The sequence below is a fragment of the Macaca nemestrina genome, chromosome 8 (genome assembly GCF_043159975.1).
Source record: "Macaca nemestrina isolate mMacNem1 chromosome 8, mMacNem.hap1, whole genome shotgun sequence".
Lineage (NCBI taxonomy): Eukaryota > Metazoa > Chordata > Mammalia > Primates > Cercopithecidae > Macaca > Macaca nemestrina.
Window position 1 is genome coordinate 135,717,779 of NC_092132.1, and position 27,365 is coordinate 135,745,143.

Sequence of the window (27,365 nt, forward strand, 5' to 3'; positions counted from 1 at the left end):
AAAAAAAAAAAAAAGAAAAGAAAATTCGCCGGGCATGGTGGTACATGCTTGTGCCTGTAGTCCCAGCTACTCATGAGGCTGAGGTGGGAGAATGGCTTGAGCCCAGGAGGTCAGGGTTACAGTGAGCCGTGATCGTGCCACTGCACTCCAGCCTGGGTGACAGAGTGAGACCCTGTCTCAAAGAAAAGAAAGAAAAGAAAAAATATATTTAGACCCTGAAACTTATGTACACATTTTTTATTCATAGCAACAAGTGGAAACAGCTCTACTATCTCATCATTTGATGAATGGCCAAAGTAAAGACTGTTCGCTTACGATGACATATTATGTGGCAATAATAAGGAATGAAGTTCTCAGCCAGGCTCAGTGGTGCATACATGTAGTGCAGCTACTTGTGAGGCTGAAGTGGGAGGTTTGCTTGAGACCAGGAGTTTGAGACCAGCCTGAGAACCATAGAGAGACTCTGTCTCTCTTTATAGATATAAAATAATTTTAAAAAGGAAGAAAGTTCTGATACATGATACGACATGAGTACACCTGACAACCTTGTCCTAGGTGAAAGAAGTCAGACCCATAATGCCGTATATTGTATGATTGCATTTATATCAAGTGTCCAGAATAGACAATTCCATAGAGACAGAAAGTGTATTGGTAGTTACCAGGGGCTGAGAAAAGCTGAAATAGGGAGTGGCTGCTTATGGATACAGTTTTTTGGGGGGAGTGATAAAAATGTTCTGGAATTAGATAGTGGTGATAGTTGTACAGTTTTGTGAATATACTAAAAATGACTGAATCTTAAAAGGTGGAACCATGAAAAGACCTACTGTGTTCCTTACTGAAAGAAAGAAAATGTCAATATTCCACCCTAGGAAGATGGTTCTTCATTGTTTTTAGCTATCGTCTTTTTCAATTCATTGTTTGAAAAGTCGCTTCCTTTTCAGATGTAAGCAAGCTACAGTTTATTAGTTCTTTCTTCCGTAGAAGGTATTATAAGTACTATCACAGAGAAGTGCTTGTTAGATTCCATCAACACTTGATTCGAATGTAATTTTAAAAATATATTTCAGGTCAGGCATGGTGGCTCATGCATGTAATCCCAAGGCCAAGGCAGGAGGATCATCTGAGGCCAGGAGTTTGAAACCAGCCTGGGCAACATAGTGAGACCCCATCTCTACAAAAAATAAAAACGTTAGCAGGGCATGATGGTGCACATCTGTGGTCCCAGCTCCCTGAGAGGCTGGTGTGGGAGGATCACTTGAGCAGAGGAGTTTGAGGCTGCAGTGAACTATGATCGTACTACTGCACTGCAGTCTGGATGATAGAGTAAGACCCTGTCTTTAAAAAAGAAAAAAAAAGTGTATATATTCAAATTATTTTACAACATGGAATATGAAGCAACATATACTCTCAGATGTATTGCTATTTAACACACTGGGGGATACCGTGTGTTAAATAGCAATACATCTATTATTAGTAATTGCATCAGTAATTAATAATTGTCAGTTATTAGGATAACTGATGTTTCCAAGTTACCTCATTTAGTGCATGCCTTGGAAATCAAATTTTTTTTTTTTTTTGGAGATGGAGTCTCACTCTGTCGTCCAGGTTGGACTACCGTGGTGCAATCTTGGCTCACTGCAACCTCTGCTTCCCAGGTTTAAATGATTCTCGTGCCTCAGCCTCCCAAGTAGCTGGGATTACAGGCAGAATCAAGTCTTTTTTCCTTTTTTTCAGCCATTTCAGTGTACATATTACAGACATTTATCAAATATTTCACAAAATAGGAAGGTTGTAACTCTGCAGTAGTTTAAAAATGGTCACAATGGCCAGGCATGATGGCTCATGGCTGTAATGCCAGCACTTTGGGAGGCAGAGGCGGGTGGATCATGAGGTCAAGAGATCAAGACCATCCTGGCCAACATGATGAAACCCCATCTCTACTAAAAAAAAAAACACAAAAATTAGCTGGGCGTGGTGGCACGCACCTGTAGTCCCAGCTACTCTGGAGACGGGTAGGAGAATCGCTTGAACCCAGGAGGTAGAGGTTGCAGTGAACTGAGATCGTAACACTGCACTCCAGCCTGGAAACAGAGTGATATTCCATCTCAATAAATAAAATAAAATAAAATAAATAAAAATGGTAACAACTAATGTCCTCTTTCATAAAGTAGAAGTGAGTACACTGTATTTCCAGCATTGATGAGGGTTTTCATGATACAAAGTAACCAAAACTAAGTTCAGGAGAAGACTGGATACTGGGACTGATAGGACTATAACTGCTCTCCGTAAACCCCCAATTTAAAGTTTTGGTTTGTCAGAATGTCCCCATCTTCAGTTCTCACTGGCTATCATTTTAACAAGAAAATATTATAAATTTGGTTCAATATAGTGAATATATACTAATTAAATACTGTTTACTTCATATATTGTGGTTCTTCATAAGCTGCCACTAAAATTTTATGCAGGTGGTGATCTTACTAATATATAGAATCTAAAATGTTGAACTCTTGGAAGCAGAAACTAGAATGATAGTTACCAGGGACTGGCAGGTGGTGGGATTGGGGAGGTGTTGGTCAAAGGATACAAAATTGTAGATAGATAGGAGGAATAAATTCAGGAGGTCTGTTGTAGAACATGGTGACTATAGTTAATAACGATGTATTGTAAACTTGAAAATTGCTAGAAGAGTAAGTAGGTTTCAAGTGTTTTCACTACACACCAAAAATCTGAGGTAAAGTCCTGGTATGTTGTTGTTAATTAGCTTGATTTAGCTACTCTACAAGTGTATGTATATATTAAATGCATACATATACACTCATGTTGTATAATATATATATAAAGTTTATATATATAAACATACATGTGTATATATATAAACAAACTATTGTCAATTGAGAAAATAAATGAAATGAGAACAATGCATTTTCTGTAGTTGGGATCCTGGAAATCTTGATCAGCGCAGTAAGTTTCTCGTTCCATGTTGGCTTCATTCTTATTTTTCAGGGATGTTTTGAAAGCATTTTTTCCCTCCACAGAAACCCAACAATGAAGGGCAGACTTCTGGCAGAAAAAAATACTGACTGAGTGTAAATAGATGCTAAGTGTTTTGCAGAGGCTGTCTCAGAGACTGCACTGCACAGATATTGCTGGCTGGGTCATAGGGCTCTTTAGTGCTATGTCCAATGTAAATATTTTAGTTGCTGTTTTATAAGTGGTATTTGGAAGGTGGTACATATCCTTATTGTAATCCCTTTTTGCAAATGAAGCAACTGAGTTACTGAATCCTCACGTATGGGACACCAGAAGCAAAGTTAAATAGGGCAGGTGTCATTAGACTGCCCTCTATACTGAAAGCTTTGTGGTTATACTCATGTAGGCTGAGTAGAATGGGTCACTGCAGTGTCATGAGAAGTATGTGTTATAGGGTGGTGGGAGGACAGATATAATGCAGCAATCAAGTGAATAAGTATTACTGAGTGCCTAATCTGTGTGAATATGCATCGTTACCTCCTGTGCCCTGTCTTTCTACAACAAATCATGCGTCCATTGTGTTCTTTTCACAGGTGATCATGGAGGAAGCACTTTACTCCCACCAAATGTCACAAATGAATTTCCAGAATATGGAACCATGGAGGAAGGTGGAGATGGCCTAAGGGCTTCTCTGGTGTTTGATGGTGAGACTCTGCCATGCCACCCGCAAGAGCAGCATGGTGTCCAGCCTCTTACTGGCTGCCACTCTGGGCTCGACAGTGTTACAGAAGGACCAAAAGATGTCAGAGAGGCCCCCTCTCAAAGTCACCTCAAGGAACAAAGTTTACAGCCCATTGACTCTTTGATTTCAGCTCTGAAAGCCACAGAAGCCAGAATCATTTCCGGAACATTACAGGCTACAAAGGTACTGGACCAAGATGCTGTTTCTAGTTTTTCAGTTCAGCAGGTGGAAAAAGAGCTGGACACTGCCAGTCATAAAACACAGAGAGTCAACAAACTGCTCCCTGCTGGCCAAAAAAAAGCACCAGAAATACCTCTTTCAGCTGAAGTAACGACGGAGGAAAGTTTTTATTTGAGCATCCAGAAGGATCTGACCGCGCTGTTAACTGGAGACACTCAGGCAGAGCTTTCCCAGATAATGAATAATGGGAGGAAGGGGGCGCTCTGTGTGCAGGAGCCATCTTGTCCTGTGGCCTCCCTCGGGAGCTCAGCGGTGACCTGCCACTCGGCAGGCAGTGTTGGTTTCTTAAAAGAGCAGAGGTCTGCTCTTGGGAGAGAGCACCCAGGGGGATGTGATCAAAGCAGCTCCATGGGACGCCCAGGCCGGGTCAAACATGTGGAATTTCAAGGAGTGGAGATCCTGTGGACAGGAGGAGATAAGAGAGAGACCCAGCATCCTGTAGATTCTGAGACATCACTGCAAAGAACAGCCTCTCCTGAAAGCAAAGAGTTTTCCAAAGTGCCGGGCCGTCTCATCTCATCAGCTGGTTTGTGTCATTCAAGTCGTTTAACTGACCATGTTTGGGATGAGTCCTGGAAAGCTCCTTCAGAGAGGCCTGGCACTAGCTCGAGGACATTTTCCCCTGTGCGTCTTGATGAGAGTGGAGAGGATGAAGTCTTCCTAAAGGAAAACAAACAGCGTCTTGAGAAGACACCTGAACCAGAGAGAGACAAGGAAAGGTGAGCTCCCAGAGTAGCTGTCTGAGATGCCTGGTACTTACCATAGAAAACCGTTATCCTGTGCCTGATAGGAGAACTCAGTCACAAAACGTTGGGTCCTTGTTATCATAGAATATAAGAGGAGCTACTATAAGCTAGGTCCTTCTAAGCTAAGATTCCTCCTGAGCTTCTCAGGTATTAAAGTGATCTCGTTATAAAGTCATCCATTAGGCATGGACCAGGGAAACAGAGTTCTGAACAGACTGTGAACACTACACTGTGAATTCTTTTCTGACATTTTCTTAACATTTGACAGATTTCAAGTTTTCCAACATCAAGGTAACTAACATACCCCACCGTAATCTTTAGTAATATGAAAAGGTTTGGACTCTTTTGACACACCCTATGTAGCTGGTACTTCCAACCTTGGCATTTCTTCTGGGTATAACACCAATGCCTTCAGTCCAGCCTACATACATGTATGTACACAGAGGTTCTGGGTCCACTCAATTTCCTTTGTTTGTTTGTTTGTTTATTTATACAGAGACAGGGTCTCGTTCTGTCGGCTGGAGTACAGTGCTGTGATTATGGCTCACTGCAGCCTTGACCTTCCAGGCTCAAGAGATCCTCCCATCTCAGCCCTCTGAGTAGCTGGGAGTACAGATGTGCACCTCCACGCCTGGCCAACTGTTGTCTTCTTTGTAGAGATGGGGTCCCACTGTGTTGCCCAGGCTGTTTCAAACTCCTGGCATGAAATGATCCTCCCACCTTGGCCTCCCTAAATGGTGGGATTACAGGCGTGAGCCACTGTGTTGGCCGCTTCCTATGTTTAGAAATGACATCTCAGGGGTTCAGAAGTGGATTTTATAATTCAGTTTATCCTTGGTATTCACATGGGAATTTCTTCTTCTCACAAGTAGCATATATTTTGATTTATGGCTTTTATTATTATTTTTTAATTATGCTTTAAGTTCCGGGCTACATGTGCAGGTTTGTTACATAGGTATACATGTGCCATGGTGGTTTGCTGCACCCATCAACCCGTCATCTACATTAGGTATTTCTCCTAATGCTATCCCTCCTCTTGCCCCCCAACCCCCTGACAGGGCCCGGTGGGTGATACTCTCCTCCCTGTGCCCGTATGTTCTCATTGTTTAACTCCCACTTATGAGATTTATGGCCTTTATGAGTGAAACTTGGCGTCATGTGGTATTTCCTGGTCTTTCTCTGCATTTCTGACATCTACACTAGCTTAGACTCTGGATAAATGGCAGACATGACCCATCTTTCTCCACTCCCTTCAATCGTAGTCATTTGTTGTGTACTGTACCTCTAATTGGTACCATCTTTTCTTCTGTCAGTCGTCATGACACCATGTTTTATAGTTTATACAGGAGAGCATCTGTGTCAAAGCCGAGGGTTGTTTCTTGTTTTCTTGTTCGGTGTAAGGAAATGCCTTTTCCTCTGCAGTTAACAAACCCATTGAGAGTGTTGCTTCTTTGGGATCGCTGGCAGGATCCTTCCCACTCCCCTCCCCAACCCATCAGCTCTCCAGACTTCCCTCCAAAGCGGCCTTGATATGTGGCATGTGGCCCAGTGTTTATATTCCCACTGGAATATATACTTTTACTGTTGTTCAGATTAATAATTCATTCCTCTTTTCTTCCCACAAATATTTTTCGGTTGTCTCCTATGTCCTGACACTGCAAGATGCTGGGCATAAAAGAATGTTCAAAATAGATGCGGCTCACGGTTACTGTCCTCATGGAATTTATCGCTGAAGATAAACATTGATCACATAAACATGCTAATAGGTATAGGATCACAAAGTGTGCTAGGTTCTGTGAAGGAAAAGAACAGAGACCTACGAGAAAGAATAATTTGGATGGAGGGGAGAGGCCAGTTCAGTTGATGGCTTGGACAAAGCTTTTCTATGGAAATGGAAATTAAACTGAGATATGAGGAAGGAATGAGTTTGCCAGGCAGAGAAGGGGTAGGAAGAATATTCCAGGCAGAGGGAACAGCATGTGCACAGGAGGCTGCCGAGCTCCCTGACTAGTGTGTGCTTCCTGCAGATGTGTGAAGCCAAGGCCTGTGCCAGGCTTGAAGATTTGAAACTCAACCTGTGTGGCTGATGCCTGAAGAGCAGGGGAGACTGGGCATGGGGGCTCACACCTGTAATCCCAGCACTTTCGGAGGCCGAGGCGGGTGGATCACCTGAGGTCGGGAGTTCGAGACCAGCCTGGCCAACATGATGAAACCCCGTCTCTGCTAAAAATACAAAAATTAGCCAGGCGTTGTGTTACGTGCCTGTAATCCCAGCTACTTGAGAGGCTGAGGCAGGAGAGTCACTTGAACCTGGGAGGCGGAAGCTGCAGTGAGCTGAGATTGCACCAACACACCCCAGCCTGGGTGACAGAGTTAGACTGCATCTCAAAAAAAAGAGCAGGGGAGAATGGGGTGCCGTGAGTGTGGAGAGGTGGAGAGGAGCATCACCTTAGGAACGGTCCAGTTTATGCCAAGTGCAGTGGGAAGCCATTAAGAACATAGCATTTAGTCCATGGCTGACCTTCAGTATTTAAAAACAACAAACCAGTTGCAATGTTGAATGTGGATTCCAATAATACCTGGGAATGTGGATGACTTATGAGATGCTTAATAGATAATTCCTATTTCTATTTTATTCCTCTTTGTAGGAATCTGAGGCTCAGAGAGGTTAAGTAAAGTTGCTTCAAGTGATATAGCTGGTAATTGAGATAGCCAAAGTTCAGCTTCCGGTTTTTCTAACTCTTGACCTCTTGCTCTTCCTAGTTATCTATCTCCCAAGTTTTTTTTACTTAGTTATCCTAATGTTCATTTTTAATATTTGAAGAACATGCTGCATATTAATTGTTCACATTTGTGTGCCGAAGTGAATGCCCCACCCTGTATATTGACTTTTGAGCTGTTTCTAATATCTCAAGGCTTTGGTTAGCCTTGGCTTCTGTTGGCTTTTGTTAGGCTGTTCGTTGGCTATCTAATTTTGGACCTGAAATCTCTCTGCAGTGCTGCTGTGTTGTCAGCAGGGGGCAGCTCTTGGCTTCTGATGTAGTCATCTGCTTGAGAGCATTTGGCCTTATTTAAATCAGAAAGTATTAATCAACTGATGAAAGTTTGGTGTATTTTTACCGAAATTTTGCCGTATCAAGTTTACATGATATCTGATTCTGTTATAATTAGGAATGCTGGTAGTTGCAAATAATCTGAATGTGCACGGTATAGTTGGCTAAAATGAGAATTGAATATTTTATTCACATATTCATTGGACCAGATGTATTCACACATTAGGAAGCTAGTTTGAAACTTTATTAAATTATTTATAGTGTCCTAGCCACATATATGGTGAGACTTTTTCAACCTGATTATGTTTCATAGCTTCCTTCCCAAATATGTTAAGATATAAGTCAATGAATAGAAGAGTTAGATCTTCAGAATGTTGTCCTTTTTATATGATTGAAGGGGGAAAAATAAAGACATTAACCTAATCTTGGAATTCCTCACTCTTATTTACTTTCCAGGATCACTGAACAAGAGGAGCACGTTAAGGGGGAAGATGAAGACATCCTCGGGCCTGGATATACGGAGGACTCCACTGATGTGTACAGCTCCCAGTTTGAAACCATTTTGGACAACACTTCTTTATACTACAGTGCGGAGTCCCTGGAGACATTATACTCAGAGCCTGATAGCTATTTTAGCTTTGAAATGCCCCTCACTCCAATGATACAACAGCGCATTAAAGAAGGTGGTCAGTTCTTGGAGAGGACATCAGGGGGAGGACATCAGGATATCCTGAGTGTGTCAGCAGATGGTGGAATCGTGATGGGCTATTCTAGTGGGGTCACCAATGGGCTGAATGATGCCAACGACTCCATCTACACGAAGGGCACCCCGGAGATTGCTTTCTGGGGAAGGTACTCGTCCCATTCTCATACATTTCATACTGGTGGTTTTTGTAGGGTTTCTTCTTTGGGAAATCTGAGTGTGGAATATATTTTTAAATCATTTGGCCAATTTCTGTGGATATAAGCCAATGATGTGAGTGAAAAGTAATTTGAGTTTTAGGGCAGGAAGGACACACCTTAGTGGTTTGTCAAATTGGCAAACTGTGATCATTTTAGTCTGTGGTATTTCCTGGATGACTATAAATTGGATACCAAACAAATATTTGGGGATGGTGAGTGAGATATCAGCTCCGACAATGGCAGCGACGTGGTGCTGTGAAAAGAACACTGAGAGATCGTAGCTTTAGTTTGGCACTGAGGGTGGTTGATGACTTCAAGAAGGTTATTTGATTAGCTCAGAGATTCCTTCATAGGAAACTAAAGCGGTGGACTATGCAGTCAGCAAAGTCTCTTCCAGTCCTTTGCTCTGAGAGGTCCTATTCTGTCCTCCTGTTCCAGACATGTTGAAGGAAGGATCCAATTAGACAGATGCTTGAGAGAGCTGATATCTTGGTCTAGGCTGTGTATTTATTTTCTCTCTCTACTTTAGGATTTTAGTCTATCTGGGAGATAAAATGACACATTTTGTACGTTGTATGCACCTTGCCTGTCATCTGGAGATTCCACATCTATTTATGGATTACCCAGCATTTCATTTCTTCATGCTCGTCATCCTCAGGTTATCTACCTGTGACAATTTTATGAATTTTGTTTTGATATATTTTGTGTGTGTGTGTGTGTGTGTGTGTGTGTGTGTGTGTGTGTTTGTATGGAGCTGGTGGGGGGTGTTAAATGGTGATCAACTATTTTAAAACTGTTGAAAGCTATATGAAATAATACCAGTGCTTTTTGTTTAAAAAAAAAAAAAAGCTAGTAATACAGGTTTTCAATGCACCTCTCTTTTTGGGCAGTCTGTCCTGTGCTGAGCATTTTCTATAACCAATTTGAAGGTTAATAGTTCATTGGATGAGCAAATTCAGGATTGGCACCTTGTGACACTGTAGCAATGCATTTCCTTGTGAAAATGGATTGGGGGATATCGGTTGTCTTATTGGGTTACAGTGAGAATAAAAAGAACAAGGTGTCAAAACAAGATTTTGGTCTGAATTACTTGAGCAAGCCACTTATTTTCTCTGAAAGTTGATTTATTTATTTACGAAATGGGGTTAACGATCCAGTGTGTTGTGAGGCCGTGAGATTTAAAGGGTTAATAGAGACTAAAGCACCTCACACAGGACATGGTACAAAGCAGAGCCTGGGTAAATGTGTGCATATGAACTGGTTGCCTGGTTAGTCCACATCTAGACTTCCTGTATCTCTGAGATCAGAATGTCTGTCAGTGGAAGAGTCCTGGAGAGGAAGCATCCCTGAAAACAGTGTCCCTGCAAGGCGGTGCTCCTCGGCGGAGGGTGCCACCTTAGTCCTCCCCTTTCAACGTCATCTCTGAGGACTGCAAATTGCGATAAAATGCTGTAGGAAAGGTTTGCAGATAATTTCATGGAAATCCCAACTCAGTTTTCTAGGGTGAGTGGAAGTTGTTTATATTACAGACCAAACATGGTTTGGGGAACTGAAGAGTTTTGGGCCGAGAGGCTTCACTGCAGAAGCTACAGGGAGTGGTCGTAAGTGAAGCCAAGAGATGAACATCAGTGAAGGAATTGGGTGAAAGGTTTGTTAAATGTGCGGCTTGTGCACTTAGAATGGGAGGTTGTCATCGTTTGGGCCAGCATGGGTGCCAGTCACGAGGATGGACAGAGTTAAATAGTTGGGAGAGAGTATTGGAGTAGGTTATAGTGTTTTAGCATCTCAGATTTAAACAGTGGTATCCTTCAGGCCGTGTTGAGATAAAGTTTCAGCTGTGTCCCTTCATTGTCAAACCAGGAGATCTTGTCTAGTAGTAAAGGACCACATTCTAGTGCTGAGTGACAAGCACCTTGGTGACGTGCCAGCTCACTTCTGCCCGAGCCCGGGCACTCCTCCTGTACAATTCCTGACGGTGGTCATCCTACCATGCGCTGAGCACTGCCAGTGGCTTGGACAGACAAGCTTGGTGGGACCCCCCATTTTGTGTTATTTGAGGTTGGCATATGATAATACGTGGTTATAGGTGGAGGAAGCTTTATTTTCTGATGTATGCCTCTATTCAAGGCAGGTTTAATGATCCTAAGAAATTTTAAGGAAACTAGAAAACTCATATTTTTCTTTACCCCTTCTGCCTTCCTTGGTGATTTGGAGAAGCTGCAACCACAAAAGAATTGTGTTAGTATTCTGGGTTAGAGAATTAGGACATTTTACTACTTGAATGGGCCTCAGATAGCTTTTTAAAAAAAGTTTTTTAAATAATATAGAATCTGTATTCCAGTTTGGTGGGATATATTACCCAAAGCCACGTGGCTGTCTTGTGACAGATACTGTACTAGAATTCAAGTCACCTGACTCCTAGGCCAGATTCATTCACTGTGCTAGGTGTTGGTTCTCTCATATTATTATTCTTCTTTTGATCTGATTTCTCTCATGCCATGTGTCGATAAAGCTGGAAGTCTGAGATGATCTGTTTTCAAGAAACTAAGGTCTCAATGTAGAGCTGCTTTTGGTGGTGGTGGTGGCAGTGTATGCGTTCAATTTGAGGGAAAATTTACCAGGTCAATAGTAAACATATTTCCACATATTTTTAAAGCAATCCGTGAGCTGGCCTTTTAAAATTTCATCTATGTTGAAATATCCCTCTGCGGAGGTAAGGAAGTGGACATTGAGGTATTAAGCCTGTCCTTCAGCCAAGCACTGGGGGCCCAACTGTTAGAATTAAAGGAAAAAAAAAATTTCAATTGTATTAATATGTTTACAAAAGAAAAGTGATAAGTAAAAGCAGTGCCCATGCCTCCATTCCATCTGTGTTCACCTGCCTTTCCTGCTTCCTTGCTAGAGGTGGGGGACTGAGCACATGGGATAAAGTGAGCTCTGAGGAAGGCACAAAAGACAAGGAATAAGACTAATGAATTCTCCCCTGATCACGCCTTCTTGATATTTGGGAGATGTGAACCAAGGAGATTAAGTATTGATTTTAATGTATAAAGTGTTAGTCGTTAGCTTGTAAAAAATATTGCTTTAGCTAGTCTCTGAATATAATTGTGTGTCATATGTAGCCCATAGGTTTTATTTATTTAGTAAACACATGATGTTTGGTTCTCATCATGAGCTAGGAGGAAGAAAGGAACTATTAGTGTTCTAATTTTCCAAATAAGGAAACCGAGGTGCAGAGAGGCTGAGTAAGTTGCTCAAGGTCACACAGATGGTGAGTGGCATGCTCAGCCCTCGAACACAGGCAGTCAGCCTCCAGAGCCCGTGCTCTTCCTGGACTGTGCTGAACTGGACCAAGTGATAATGATTTCATGGTAGATCTAGAACAAGACCAGGTATCTTCAGCAAAACAAAAATGTATTTGCTTTGGTATTGCCTCGATTTCCTTTTAAATCCTTTTCTGTTTCAACATCTGTCTTTACTTTGTCATTAAAGATTATTTCAGTGGCAGTATTGGACAGTGATTTTTTTCTGAACACAGGATGACATTGTTCTCGGCTGAACTGCTCGTTTAAAGAAAGGTGAGAGAGGTGGGGAAAGCTGACTGGGGTGTTGTAGCACTTAGTTCTTTCCCTCAGAAATGCCTTCCAGGCTTGGGCTCAGCCGTCCTTTGGTGGCCAGAGGGACATTGTTCATCCCTGTTACTCTCCCTACTCAAGTCAAAGAAGAAAATATTCCAAATCTATAATATTCTAGTATCCAGCTGGGAAAGACTTTTTTTTTTTTTTTTGAGTGCCTGTCTATTTGTCTTTAAAAGTATTAAATACCTTTGTGACATCAAGCAGCTCACTCTGTGTAAGGTGAAAAAGCCTCTTAAAATCCTGGAATAAATCTGGACGGACTATGAGGTTGCCACAAACATAATTAAGGTTTTTGTCATTACTTTCAATGGCAAACTGCAATTACTTTTGCACCAGCCTAATACATTCTCCCAGGTGCTCTGCCTGCCTGTTGATCCGTGAGCCACATGTCAGCCAGAAACAGCTCACCCTACGCATGGAACACAGTATTTTAATGAAGAAGCAAAGAGAAGCATCCCCTCCCTGTGTGGTCCAGCTACATGGCACTCAGGCTGACCAGGGCTCAGTGGTGCTGTGTGAAGTCCTGTCACATGGCTCCAAAATTAGAAAGGATAATTAGAGACTTACAGTTACACCCGTTTCAATGGGTTCCTTTGTGTCTGGGTGCTTCTCGCTCGCAGGCTTATCAGCAGATGACCACAACTCCAATCAGTAAGTTCTTAAGGCACAAATGTCACTGTGACCATCAACAGAGCTGAATATTGTCCATTTCCATTGAGCTTGGGTTTGGACAGGAGAAAAAGAAATAGCAAATACAGTGACATGGCAGAAACTTGTTTTTTTGGTTCCCTGAAATATATGAAGCTGGTTTTTGAAATAACCTTTGTAGTGTGATAGATCTATTTTATATCTTAGCTTCCTAGTTTTCCTTTCAGATCTTGCTCAGGATACCAACGGTACGGCGGAACAGGTGAATTACATCTGCGTGCAGCTGATCTGCCTGAGGGAAGCACTTCAGTCTGTCTTCAGCTCACTCTGAATTTAATATTTGTGGGGACTTTTTTGTCTTGCTCTTATTTTTTTCTCCCCTTTCTCAAATGGAATGCAGTGTTTGGAAATTATTCTCTTTCTTCCTCAGTTTTTCTCTATCCATATTGTTTGTCCACTTAGGAAGAATTCATGTGAAAGAAGAAGTAGAAATTTGTTGAAATGTGATTTGAAAAATTGTTTCAGCATCCCAGTTTAAACTTGAAGCCACTTTAATATAATATATAAATATAAAAGAATAAATTAAAAATAATGTGACATTAGTGAAGCTGGTGACAGAGAACAACATTTTGATGTTGTGAAATTGGAGAGATCTGGCTGCCCACGGAGCTCCCGGCTTCTCTTCTGCCATTCGTGGTGGGAAGCTCTGCTGCCTCGTGGCTTCATGAGCTGGTTGCTGTTGCTTCAGTAATCTCTTTAATCCTTTTCTTCTACATTTTAAATTTGTTTGGTCAAAAAAGAGGCTCTCATTTTTCTCTCTCTGGCTTCTTTCCACAGTAGTATAATGCTGACTTGATTTTATTTTTTTAAACCACAAAGGAGTTCCTGCTCAGTGATGTGGGTTAGGGGCTCTTCTAGGTCTCAGAGCCAGTTATTCCTGGTTTTGAATTGTTTCACTTTCTAGGTGTGTATTTATGAATAAGTACGTAAAATCCGAGGCCCTTTCCAAGTGTAAAACGAAATTAATAATACCTGTGTTGTAAAGGAAGGAGGAGCAAATGAGATTAATCAGATGGAACAAAAATGAAGAAAAGAAAGTCAAGTGGCCTAACGATGTCTGGTACACAGTAGGAGCTCATTAAATACAAATGAATACCAACGACAGTAGTAACCCAAAGAAAAGTTATCCTGCCACTTGGCCATGGACAGAAGCCCTGCACCAGACACTTACTACGGGGCTTCCTGAGAAATTACCTTCTTTCTGTGCAGCGCAGCGCACTGTGGTAGGTGGAATAGACCTGGAGAGTTGACACAGAAGACAGGAGGGCGAAGCCATCCTCTTTCTTGGCAGCTTGATCTCGGGCAGGTCTTTTCATTCGTGGAACTTCTGATTGCTTATTGGTAAGATGGAAATAGCCTTATCAACCAATTTACAGTTTTGTGGTAAGACTTTGCTAAGTTCTAGTTTGTGGATATTTAGTTTAAACCTATTATGGGTTTTGCAGTAGTTTAAGAGTCTAGGGAACAATAAGAAAATAGATAAGAAACAGCCTGGTAAAAAGAAAGATGCAAGGATTTGATGAATGGTTGACTCTAGGACACGTGGGGCTGAGTCAAAATGATTGTGAGAGTTCAAGCATGGGTGACTGGTTGGAGCAAGAAACCCTCCACTGGAGTTGGGGGAAGCAGCAGCGTTGGTAGGAGGACACCTAGTGGGATCAGATATAAAGAGGTCGAATTGGAGGACAGAGAGGGTTACTTGTGTAGGGCTGATGGGAATATGGCACTGAAGGTCACTGGAGAGACTTTGGAGTCACCCTTGTAGACGTGACACTTGCAGCTGTGGGCATGAGAAAGCTCTCAAGGGTGAGGAGTGGGCTGAGGGTGGGACTGTGAGGGGCTCACACAAGAACACTTAGGTTTTACTTATGTGTCCTTCTAATGCCATCTCTGTAGAAAATGTGCCCTGTAAGGTCAGTTTCCTGGCAGCTCTTCTGTGCTTTGTCCCTTCTCCAACAGTGGGTCGATTGTCAGGGAGCCCAGGAGGGAAGCTAAGTGCACTGTGGGTCCTTGGTTGTTCTTTCCGTGCCCTTCAGACAGCCCTCACCCTATTGGTCTTGTGCCCTCCCTGTTTGGTTCCTCTTTTATAAATTAGCGATGACCTCAGGAAATGGTCCTGGATTTGAAATAGCTATTCCTGGAGACATTCTAACTCTGTGGTTTAAACCTTAAAACAAACCGAAGTCATTCCCTGGATATTGGTGGCTATTGGTGTGAAGAGCATGGTGGGGTGCCTGTTACTTAGATGAGCTTTGATCAAAGAATGGCATCAAATGATAACGGACATTAGAGGTATGAGTGATTACAAGGAGAATCATAGGTCTAAATAAAAACTGGAATGGTGGTTAATACTTTAATTGATCGAGATGATACAGCAATATTTTTATTCCTGTATCAGTACGCTATTTAACTTTTAAAGGAAGCGATATTCATGTTAGCAGAGGTCTCTTAGCACCATATTTGCAACACTGGATGTTATCCATCGAGCCTTGGTTTGGGGAGGAAAAAAAGACACCGACTTTCCTGAGTAAATCGTTCTCTGAAGGTGTTTTACACAGGAGTACAAATTTGCCTGAACTCCAAAGGGGCTGGTTTACAGTACTTTAATCTTGTTTTTCACTTTATAAGCTTGCTGTAAACTGAAATACAGAGCTACAGGCAAACCTCATTTTATTGCACTTAGCTTTATTGCTCTTTGAAGATACTCTGTGTTTTTTTTTTATTCAAATTACAGATTTGTGGCAGCCCTGTCTCACACAAGTCTGTTGGTGCCATTTTTTCTGGTAACAGGTGCTCACTTTGTGTCTCTGTGTCACATTTTAGTAATTATCTCAGTATTTCGGGCTTTTTCGTTACTGTTAAATCTGTTATGGTGACCTGTGGTCAGAGATCTTTGATGTTACTATTGTCATCGTTTTGGAGCACCACAAACCATGCCCATATAACATGGCAAACCTTATCAGTTAGTTTTGTGTGTTCTGATTGCTCCATGAAACCAACTGTTCCCGCCCCCCTCTCCCTCTCCTCGGCCCTCCCTATTCCCTGAGACACACAATATTGAGATTAGGACAGTTAATAACCCTGCAATGCCTCTAAATGTTCAAATGAAAGGAAGAGTTTCACGTCTCTCGCTTTAAATAAAGTTCTAGAAAGGATTAAACTTGGTAAGGAAGGCATGTTGAAAGCCAAAATACGCTGAAAGCTAGACCTCTTGCACCAATCAGCCAAGTTGTGAATGCAATGAAAAGTTCTTGAAGGAAATTAAAAGTGCTACTTCATTGAACCCATGAATAATAAGAAAGAGAAACGCCTTATTTCTGGATAGAGAAAGTTTTAATGGTCTGGATAGAAGACCAAATCAGTCACAATGTCTCCTTAAGCTGAAGCCAGAGCAAGGCTCTAACTCTCTTCAGTTCTCTGAAAGCTGAGAGGTGAAGGAACTGCAGCCAGAAAGCTGGAAGCCAGCAGAGATTGGTTTATGAGGTTTAAGGAAAGAAGCCATCTCCATAACATAAAAGTACTAGGCGAAGCAGCAGGTGCTGATGTAGAAGCTGCAGCGAGTTATCCAGATCTAGCTGGAATAATTGATAGAGGGAGCTACAGTAAACAACACATTTTCAATGTAAACCAAATAGCCGTCTATTGGAAAAAGATGCTGTCTAGGACTTTCTTAGCTACAGAGTACGAGGCATTGCCTTTTCTTAAAGCTTGAAAAGACAAGCTGACCCTTGTTAGGAGCTAATACAGCTGGTGACACTAAGTTGAAGTTAGTGCTCATTTTCCATTCTGAAAATCCCACGGCCCTTCAGAATTATACTTAAATCTACCGTGGCCTGGCGTGGTGGCTAACACCTGTAATCCTAGCACTTTGGGAGGCCGAGGCGGACAGATCACCTAAGGTCAATAGACCAGCCTGACCAACATGGTGAAACCCCTTCTCTACTAAAAATACAAAAATTAGCTGGGCATGGTGGTGGGTGTCTGTAATCCCAGCTACTCGGGAGGCTGAGGCAGGAGAATCACTAGAACCCAGGAGGCGGAGGTTGTGGTGAGCCAAGATGGTGCCATTGCACTCCAGCCTGGACAGCAAGAGCAAAACTTCGTCTCAAAAAAAATAAAATAAAAATCTACTGTACCTGTGCTCTAGAAATGGAACTACAAAGGCTAGATAACAGCACATCTGCTGACAGCATGGTTTACTGACTATTTTAAGCCCACTGTTAAGACCTACTGCTTAGGGGGGAAAAACGGAAAAAAGATTTCTTTCAAAATACTACTGCTACTCATTGACAAGATGCCTGGTCACCCGGGAGCTCTGATGGAGCTGTACAAGAAGACTGATGCTGTTCTCTTGCCTGCCTACACAATATCCATTCTGCAAGCCGTGGATCAAGGAGTAATTTTGACTTTGAGCTTTTCTGGAAGGAATGTATTGTGTAAAGCTGTAGCCACTATAGATAGTGATTCCTCTGATGGATCTGGGCAAAGTCAGTTGAAAACCTTCTGGAAAGGAGTCACCATTCTAGATGCCATTAAGAACATTTGTGATTTGTGGGAGGAGGAGGTCAGAATAGCAACATGAATAGAAATTTGGAAGATGTTGACTCCAACCTTCATGAATGACTGAGTGGTTCGAAACTTCCAGTAGATAAAGCAACTGCAGATATGGTGGAAATAGCAAGTGAACGAGAAGTGGAGCCTTAAGATGTGACTGAATTGCTGCAGTGTCATGATACAACTTTAATAAATGAAGAGTTGCTTCTTATGGGTGAATAAAGAAAATGGTTTCTTGAGATGAAGTCTACTCTTGATGAAAATGCTGTGCACCTCATTGAGATGACTACAAAGGATTTGGAATATTTCATAAACTTAGTTAATAAAACAGTGGTAGGGTTTGAGAGGATTGACTTTAATTTTGAAAAAAAAAAAAAGTTCTGTGGTGGGTAAAAGACTATCAAGTAGCCTCACGGGCTACAGAGAAATATTTTATGAAAAGAAGAGTCCATTGATGCAGCAAACTTCATTTTTGTCTTGTTTTCAGAAATTGCCACAGCCACCCCAACCTTCTGCAACCACCACCCTGATCAGTCAGCAGCCATCAACATTGAGGCAAGTCCCTCCATCAGCAAAGATTAGGACTTGCTGAATACTCAGATGATCATTAGCATTTTTTAGTAATAAAGTTTGTTTTTAAATGAAAGTATGTACACTGTTGTTTTTAGACATAATGCTGTTGCACACTGAGAAACTACAGCGTAAACCTAACTCTTATCGGCACCAGAAAATCCAGAAATTTGTATCACTTGCTCTATTGTGCTATTTGCATTATTGCAGCATTCTGGAATTGAACCAGCAATATATCCAAGGTATGTCTGTCTATTGAATTGGCTGAAGCTGTTAGCAGAGCCTTCATTTTTTAGCACTTGAGACAGACAGTGGCCATGGTGCAAAGGAAGGTAAATATGTGTCTTATGAATGCTAATGAGGATTGATATTAAACTATCCTGTGTAATGTTAGATAAATGCTTCCATTTCGTTATCCCCATACCTCATATGCTGTTTCTTACGCTTGTGCCTGACGCTCTGTTTGCAGGTATTCTACTGGTCTCTGAATCTAAAATTAAAAGAAAGGAAAGCCTTATAAATCACACACTGAACTCCTGCGATTTTCTGATGTTTTTACTCACCATCTTGCCACCCAACAGCATTCACTTGGGAGCTTATTAGAATTGCAGAGACCCGAGCCCCACCCTGACCTGCTACATTAGAATCTGCATTTTAACAAGAGGTCCACGTGGTTTCCATTCACGGGGAAGTTTGCAAAGCACTGGTCTACAACAGTGGTCCATGGAGCAAACCTGGAGTAGTAAAGCTGTAGTACAGTGGTTCTCAAACTTGATTGCTCATTAGAATCAGACAGGGAGCTCTGTAAGCTTCTCATCTCCAGGCTTCACCGTCAGAGATTGTATTCGTTAGAGTGGCACCTGGACATGGAGAGCGTTAAAAGCTTCCCAGGTGATTCTGATGTGCAGCCTAGGTTCTCAACCCCTTGCTGCTCCCAGGTGTGGGCCTCAGATTAACAGACATCACCTGCGCCTGGTTAGAAACGTGTCTCAGACATAATCCCAGACCCGCTCGAGCAAAATTTGCATTTTAACACATTCCCAGGTGATCCATGAGCACGTTGAAGTTTGAGAGGCATTTACTGGAAGTTGCTTAGAGGCAGAATGCAAAGTCGAGCCAGTCCCTCTTCTCAGCGGGAGTGAGGCTGTTAAAGGTAACTCTGCTTTTGGAGAGGACGATTCCCCTGATGGAGGTTTGTAAGAGTGAGTGCTCCTGGCTGTGAACCTGGAAATGATTTCTTCTGTTGTTTTTGGTGTGGTGGTGACAGGGAGTCCATCCAAATGACACCAGCAGAGGTTGCTTGATTTTCCTGCCTAGGAAACAGTATGGTTTGGTGGTGAAGAGTGTGGGTCCTTAAGTCGGAGTGGTTTGGTTCAAATTTTAGTCAATTCTCTCTCTAAATCATTTACTGGCACTTCATGAGAACTCAATAAATGTTGGCTATTATCAGTAATAACAGTGCTGGAAACATCTTTAAAACCTCTTCAAAGTCGCCTAGTATGAAGGGACTGTGGTAAAATCGAATCGACTTGAGATGTTGTTTTTCTGTAATAATAATTCTAAGAGCCTTCAATTCCTTGACTGTGAGGAGGTTTAATGATAGATTCTTTTATTGTCTTTGTAATTACTCTATTTAGAAGCCCACCTCAACGCAAACAAGGGGGTATTTTCTTGTCAAGAGTAATATTATAAAGTCTTTAGTATAGAGAAAATAAGATGTATTGAATAGTTACGATTGTGAAACAGTCCTAAAAGTTCATTATTCATAGTTGACATTCATTTAGCAACTGTTTGAGGATTCAGCACATAGTATTAAAAGTATTATACTTAGCTACAGGCCTATACTTCTGTTAGGCCGTGGTCTTCTCAAGTTCTACGTATTGGGACTTGGAGAACCCCTGGCATAGTGGCAAGCACATATTGGGCACTCAGTTTTTGTTGAATGAAGAACTTAATGAGCAGATGCTCTATGGTAGATATTAAGGTGTCTCTCAAACAGGCAGATCCCATAACTTCAGAAATTATTCTAGTGCCGAGCGCAGAGAGCCAGGCTGTACGGTTCCGAGGTGGGGGCTACTTGCATCATGGGATGTCATGGAGGCCCTTGTGGGGGTGCTGCATTTTGAGGTGGGCTGTGAAGGATGAGTTGGCTATGTGTACAGGGTTGTGGGTGGCATGGAGCAGGGTGACGTGTCAGATAGAAGGAGCTAAACTATGGCAGAAGGAGTAGCAGCTGCTTGGATTTGGGGACTTGAGAGTGAAGGGAATTGTTAACCTCTTTGCCTCCTGTTCTGTTAATCGTCCAGACTGAACAGGTGTTGCTACACTCAAAGAGGTTGTAACCTTGATGCGGTTGGCTTTCTAAAGCTTCTGTAACATTTGAGGCATACCAAAAAGTGTACACAATAATAAACCCCTGTCATCTCATCATCCCACTTAGGACATAAGAGCATTTCAGATGAATTGCAGACTCCTCTCCTCTTTATGCCGCCAGGCCCCATTCCTCTGTTTCCTTCCCTAGGTAGTGCAGTAACCATGAGCTGTGAACCTCATTGAGCTGCTGACGTTTATCATTCCTTTAGAGATGTGCATCTGTAATCGTGACACAGTGTTGTTTCACACGCTTTTCAACTCCATACACATGCTCTCTTGTTTCCTTTTGTGAAACTGGCCATTGTGTCTCAGTTCTTTAATGGGTGCAGGTTGCCTTTGCCCAGAAGTGGTGGCTGCTTTTTGAGGACATACCTGTATTTCTAGATTGTCCGTTTTTCTCAATATTCGAAATTCATTCTTATTGACTCGGCCCTAGTTCAGTCGGTTTAATTGCTGTATAGTATTCATTATGTGAACATACTATAACCTGTTTTTTTCATTTTTCTATTTATGGGCATTTTGACTGTCTTGTTATGTCAGACAGCGTGGCGATGTGCAGAGCCTTCACGTGGCCTTTTGGGCACACGTGGAAGAACTTCTCTAGGCTGGGTATATATTTAGGAATAAAATTACTGCATGGTAAGTATAATCATTTTCTGGTGAACCAGAACATTCTTGAAAGGGCATATTACATGGTCTTTGAGCGTATAATTTTTATCCACTTCTGTTTAGAAGTGATGTCGGTGAGTCTGAGGCCCACATCTGGGAGTAGCAAGGGGTTGACAACTTAGGCTGTATATCAGAATCACCTGGGAAGTTTTTAAAGCTATCCATGTCCAGGGGCCACTCTAACATATAGAATCTCTGACGGTGAAGCCTAGAGATGAGAAGCTTACGGAGCTCCCTGTTTGATTCTAATGTGCAATCAAATTTGAGAACACTGTAGCTTTACTACTCCAGGTTTGCTCCATGGACCACTATTGTAGACCAGTGCTTTGAAAACTTCCACGTGAACGTAAACCACTTGGACCTCTTGTTAAAATGCAGATTCTAATGTAGTAGGTCAGGGTGGGGCCGGGAATTGTTTAGACCACACCCTAAACTTCTGTTTAGAAAATAATTTTGAGTCTTAAATCTCCAGGTCCTGATAATCCCCATATCCCAACAAAAATAGCAGGAGCTCAAGGAAAAGCGTGGAAAAGGGACTGAAGTGAGGCTGGTCTTTCTCTGTTAGGGGCTGACACACACTCTGCCATCTATTGGTTAGGTCTGGCGACCACGGCTTCCAGTGGCTCTCAGCTCCTGCTGTCCCTGGTTTCTCGGATGCTTCTGTGGCAGTTGTTGCCTGTGTCTGACAGCTGTGAGTGTCGCCTGGCCACTTACGTGTCTGAAGCAGGCTTTGGACAACAGGACAATACATATTTTCACATCCACGAGCAGAAAAACCAAAACTAGAAATGAAAATAGAAAAACACAAGTTACATAAGATTAAGTGTGAATTTAACAGAGCTGAATTGTGTATAATATAAACGACTTAAATCTATTTTGTTGTCTATTTCAGTCATTTCTTTGGGACCAGGCTGTGTGTGCTTTAGGAAACTGCAGTCTAAAAAATAGTTGTTCCAAAAACTTCAGTGCTGTTAAACCAAATCAGTGCCGAAGTTACTTTGTTTTGAACGATGCTGGACGCATGTCTCCTTTCCCTTAAACAGGCAACCACTCCAAATAAGCGTAGACAGTCGCCTTTTCTGCCTGCTGTCAGCTTGCTCTCTGGCTCTTAAAGAGTTAAACTGGAGTTTTGTGAGGTCATGAGTGACTTCACTGGGTCTGGACTTTTGAAGCAGGTCTCTTGGAGGGAAGCTCTGTTGAGAGAGGAGGCTGGGAAGAGGGGGACGTCCTCCTTCAACTTCTTTCAAGTTCGTATCCCTGAGCCCCTGAGGGATCCAGTGGCATTCTGGGAGAATGTCACTGTGGAGTCAGTGTGTAGCAGTTTGTACTGGCAACAGAAGCAGCTTTAGAAGTACATTAAAAGAGCCCGTGCGGAAGATGAAAGTTTGCTGAGCAGATGGAATGGGAGAATGCTCTTCAATGCGTGACAGAATTATGGGCAGACTGTTTGCTGACGGAGGTAACTGGAATTTGGTTTATTGCCTTTGTCTGGTCCTAGGCAGTACTGGATTATGTATAATTGTAATTGTGTAGACTTCCTTAGATTTGAAAATATTTCAAATGAAAAGCATTATAAGGTGATCCTAGGGGAAAGACTTAGGAACATGATCGTATGTTAATTTCTAAATAAGGATGACAAATGAAGAGTATGTTTATTACAGTGTCTACAATGTTTGGGCAAAATGAGATTTTTCCCTAATGGAGTTGTGCTGCTCTTTGAGGTGTTTAGACATAGCTGGGTCTACCTAGACTGCATGTGGACTCCAGCTACCCTTTGTGAAACTTCATCCGGGCTGTGGAATGTCACTAATTTGAGCTTGGTCATGTAGTGAGGTCCGTAATGACTACTGCAGAAGGCTATCGTTCTTATTTTGGTGTATCACTGCTCTGAAGGGAAAGTTAGCTGTGCTGTGAGTATGGAAGATGATTCATCTTAGAATTCAATGTTATGCCTGAAACTTCAAAGACTAACCAGTTATCGAATGAAGAGGGCATAGGGAGTTTTTTTGGTTTTTTCCCCCCTTTGGAGTTGAGGGAATTTCAGCCTCAGGATTTGTTTGTGGGAAAGTTTCTGTTGTTACGTTGAATAGGCAGGGGATAAGTGAGGTCAAGGATGCTAAAGAAGGGGAAGTGAGCCTAGCCCACTGACACTATGTCCATTTTCAAGATGCCTGGAATTGAAGAGTAATTCATGACCATCCAAAACCCAGCAAGAACTCCAGGACTTGAACTTCCAAGGTAGTCAGTGATTGTAACAGGCATATTTGTGGGTATGCATTGCTAAAATTGGCTTTTCTAGCCTTGACTACGGATTTGTAAGTTCCTATTTCCAGTATTTTATAATGCCGTTTGTCTGGCTAGCCCATCAGTATAACAATTTTGCCTCTTCTGTTTGGACATTTTGTTTCATAACTTTAATAAGAAATGACAGAATACTTGAGGGAAAAAAAGGCCATTAAACATATTTTATGAGAGGCCTAAGCAGGGTGGCTGTGAGTCTGATTTAGGAGTCATAGGCCCATAGGCTTAAGTTTTACTCCTTACAGTTTGGCCTCTAGCAAGTTACTTAACCACTCCTGAAGTTCAGCTTCCTCATAAATGAAATAGGAATGATAATAGTATCTAACATGAGGGGTGGTGGCTGTGAGGATTAACTAGTGTGTAGTGCTTGGGAAGCAATTACCATAGTTGTTTCTGCTCTAAAAGAGTTCAGTCAATGTTAATGATCATTGGCTATTGAGATGTTTACATTGTGCTTATGTCAGGCACATGAGGACTTAGATGTTAGAGCATGATGTTGATGAATTTGAAGCTGTGGGCAAACTCATACTGTAAACACATCAGGCTTCCTTGTGGCCAGGTTCCAGAGTAGCACCTCTGTTCTCATCTCAGCCGGGCCTCTCTCAAATGCAGGCTTCAGTGGCACTGGGGGCTGGGAGAGGAAAATGGGTGGATTAGTGCAAGTCCATCAGCACTTTGTGAAAACATCTGTAGTGGGGAGGGCGTGTCAGTTTCATCACAAACGTGGGGAGCTGCATTGTGTACACATGTACCCCATAGGCAGCATGTGACCCACTGGAGAAAGGGCTGTCAGGACCTGGCCATCGTGTCTGGGTTCTTCCGTAGGTGCAGGTTGCCTTTGCCCAGCAGTGGTGGCAGCTTTTTAAGGACGTGCCTGTATTCCAAGATTGTCCCTTTCTGTCTTTACACTTTAGAGTTGGTAGCTCCGCAGCTGTGTGAAGGCTGCTTAGCTTCTCTGAGTGCCTGGTCTGAGTTTCCTGGTCTGTCACTTGTGGATATTATTTTTATTCCATGGTTATTGAGATTAAATGAGATAAAATATGTGAAAATGCCTAATAGAATAAGTACTAAAAACTTTTTTTTTTTTCCTGCCTGAAAAATGGCTCAGTTTCTTCTGTTACAGCCCAGGGAAATTTTTGTAAAATTTGCAAATAGGAATCTTTGTTCTACTTTATAAAGTTCTTACGTTTAATTCAGTGTTTCTAAAGCTCTTGTTGAAAACAGTTTTCTTGTGTGATTAGTTTACATCATCTGGTGTCCGTTTCTTTTTTGCCTTCACCACTTTCCAGTGTAAGCTATCATCCTTATGGCTTTTACACTGAATTTTGATCTAGTTTTCAAAAATATTATGAAAGGAATATGATGCCGATGGTAAAAGTTCAATTGGAAGTTGCTTCGGCCCCACTCCCCAGAAGGAATCTCCACTGTCAGTTTCTAGTCTATCCTTGCGAGGCAGCATCTGCGTAGCTCTTTGGGATCTGATTTGAAAGTGCCTTATTGGTGCAGAAGTACAGATGTGGTAGGGAAAGTTCTGTCGGGCTTGCCAGCTCCCTGTGCAGCTCGGTCCCTCCCTGCAGTTCCGTGGCACAGTGTCCAGAACGTCTGGAGCTCCCTTGATGGGAACCGCCTGCACAGCTGGGTTGTGTCACCAAGAGCTGAATGTGCTTGACAGGTCTAGCTCCAGCCATGCTGTTGCGGGGCGTGTGATGAACCTACAGTTCCTGTAGGAGCTCGAAGAGCTTGCCTCTCAGCCGAGGGCTGGTCTGAACCCGCTGTGGAATCCTGTCCTGAAGTCCTGGGGAGGCAGAGCCTGCGTTGGGTTCCAGCTGGGATTTTAGTCATTGTTTAGCTGGCTGGAGACTGTGGTTCCGTCGGCCCTTTGGTCTACTGTTATATTTGGCTTTTTGTCATGAATACCATTGGGTGGAGATAGAATAGAAGGTGCTGAATATGGAGTTGGAAGATGTAGGCTCAACTTCCCGCCTTATTGTTTACCAGCTGTGACTTTGGGTAAGACTTCTTTGGTCCTCAGTTTCTTTACTTGCAAGGTGGGACTACTGAGAGGATGAAATAAAATAACGATGGGAAAGTGCTAGACGGACTGCAGAGTGCTCTGTGGATTTTGTGGTTTGTTTCTCTTACTGGTTATTCAAAGGACAGCGGTTTATTCCTCTTACCTGTCGAGGTAGACTGAATTGCTGATGCGTCGGAGGCCAAGAACAGTTGTAGCTGTCTGGTGTTCTGGTGTCCTTGCACTTTGTCTCACTTTTGTGGAGATCTTGTGTCCCCTCTGTTCTTGGATGCTCCTGGTATGCATAAGAACCTGTATGCAGAAGGGAGGGGGGCAATAGTGTCTGTGCCCAGCATGTTCTTAAGGAAGCCACTCCCTTTTGTTGATTCAGCTGGTCCTTTATTGAGGCCCTGCTTTTCAGCAGGGGAACCTCGGTTGGTCCAACTCTGCTATTGATGGTGAGACTTGGGAAAAGTCGCGTCCTCTCATGACCCCTCAGTTTGCCCATCTACAGAAGGGATTGGGCTACAAGACCTTTTGTGCATGGGGAGGAGAGATAATGACTATCTTTCTTTTGTACTTCTCCTCTACCTTGCTGCATTCATCGTCTTACGGGGCAATTTTTGGTCCTTTTAAATAACTTAGGACAATTGTCTTAGAAAAGATAGGGCAAGTGAGTAATGAAGCTGAACGTCAAGCTGAGATGCCATGTTGACTTCTGAGAACTAAATAAATGAAAATCTCTTAAGGGTGACAGGGTATGAAGGGTAAGTATCGAATTGTCTTGCCTATAATCTGCTGACCTTGACCTCACTTTGTTTTGTAATCATCCAAAGCTGACCGTCTTCGGTCAGGGCTTCTGGGTCTCAGATCCATTGTTACAGGAGCTGCGAGTACCTGAAGGGAGCCAGGGAAAAAGGATGTCATGACAGCTGGTGGCTGAAATAGAGATGCCACCATGAGAAGACATGGAAAATGAATAATTCTTTCAGCACGAGGCAATAATGCCTTTGGGACAGGGGAGGGGCCTTTGCCAGGCTATGTGGGAGATGTTTGCATTGCTGTGGTTCTGGTTTTCAATGGTTTTCATCCATCCTGGTTTCCTCAAACTCTTTATTATCTATCTCTTGTTGAACAGAGGAGTACATCTATCCTGTGTGGACATTTTAGTCTGGCTTTCCCATGGCAAGACCGAATTCCTAGATGACAATAATAGGATAACATTTGTATTTCTTGAGTGTTTTGCTGCTGAAAAGATAAACAAGAAGAGTTAAATCTGTCTGTGCAGCTGACTAACCAGAAGGCTTATTAATAGCCCTAGTAGTGGGAGACAGTCACTGGCTGCTAGAACTTAAGCATCTAGCATGTTCCTTGGGGAACTCAATGGCTCGGCCAAGTGTTGGAGACCCATAGAAGATGTCCTTCTGGATGAAACGGTTTACCTTAGATATAAGGAGAAAAGTTTACCTTAGACATAAGGGGAATCATAGTTTCAAAAGACAAGGTCAGTAAGAGGAAAGAGTCCACTTCAGAGATTCATTGCATAGGGTCAGTTCCAATAGATGGCATGGCCGATAGTAGATTTGTAATTAGTGTAGCGCCTCCGAATGATACCTGGCCTCATGTGAGCACATAGCCTATGAATGCTGTTGCCATAGTTGTGAGTAGGAGGACAATGCTGATATTTCAGGTTTCTAGAAATGTAAATGATCCATAGTATAAACCTCGGCCAACGTGTAAGAAGAGGCAAATGAAAAATATGGAAGCAGCATTAGCATGAAAATAGCAGACCATTCAACCGTAGTTTACATCTCGGCTGATACAAGCCACTGAAGAGAAGGCAGTTGAGGTGTCTGATGCGTAGCGCATGACCAAAAGTAGTACTGT

The 27,365-nt window shown here is 42.4% G+C and overlaps 1 protein-coding gene and 1 long non-coding RNA gene across 15 annotated transcripts in view; one reads left to right on the top strand and one right to left on the bottom strand.

The window, feature by feature from the left end:
- Positions 1–27,365, top strand: part of LOC105482130 (pleckstrin and Sec7 domain containing 3) — a 710,412-nt gene that overhangs the window by 361,845 nt on the left and 321,202 nt on the right. For 9 of the 14 annotated variants that reach the window (XM_071068564.1, XM_071068551.1, XM_071068554.1 and 6 more), the window contains 2 exons: positions 3,564–4,671; positions 8,208–8,603. In XM_071068564.1, coding sequence (XP_070924665.1) covers positions 3,564–4,671; positions 8,208–8,603 — 1,504 coding nt within the window. Of the gene's footprint in view, positions 1–3,563; positions 4,672–8,207; positions 8,604–14,324; positions 14,342–19,801; positions 22,626–25,458; positions 25,478–27,365 lie in introns of those variants that run through there. The other 5 variants (XM_071068557.1, XM_071068556.1, XM_071068560.1 and 2 more) reach the window with 4 other exon arrangements.
- Positions 18,546–22,244, bottom strand: LOC139355903 (uncharacterized). The gene is made up of 3 exons (XR_011607178.1): positions 22,164–22,244; positions 21,881–21,948; positions 18,546–18,614 (listed from the first exon to the last, which is right to left on the bottom strand). It is a non-coding gene; the product is annotated as an uncharacterized lncRNA (long non-coding RNA).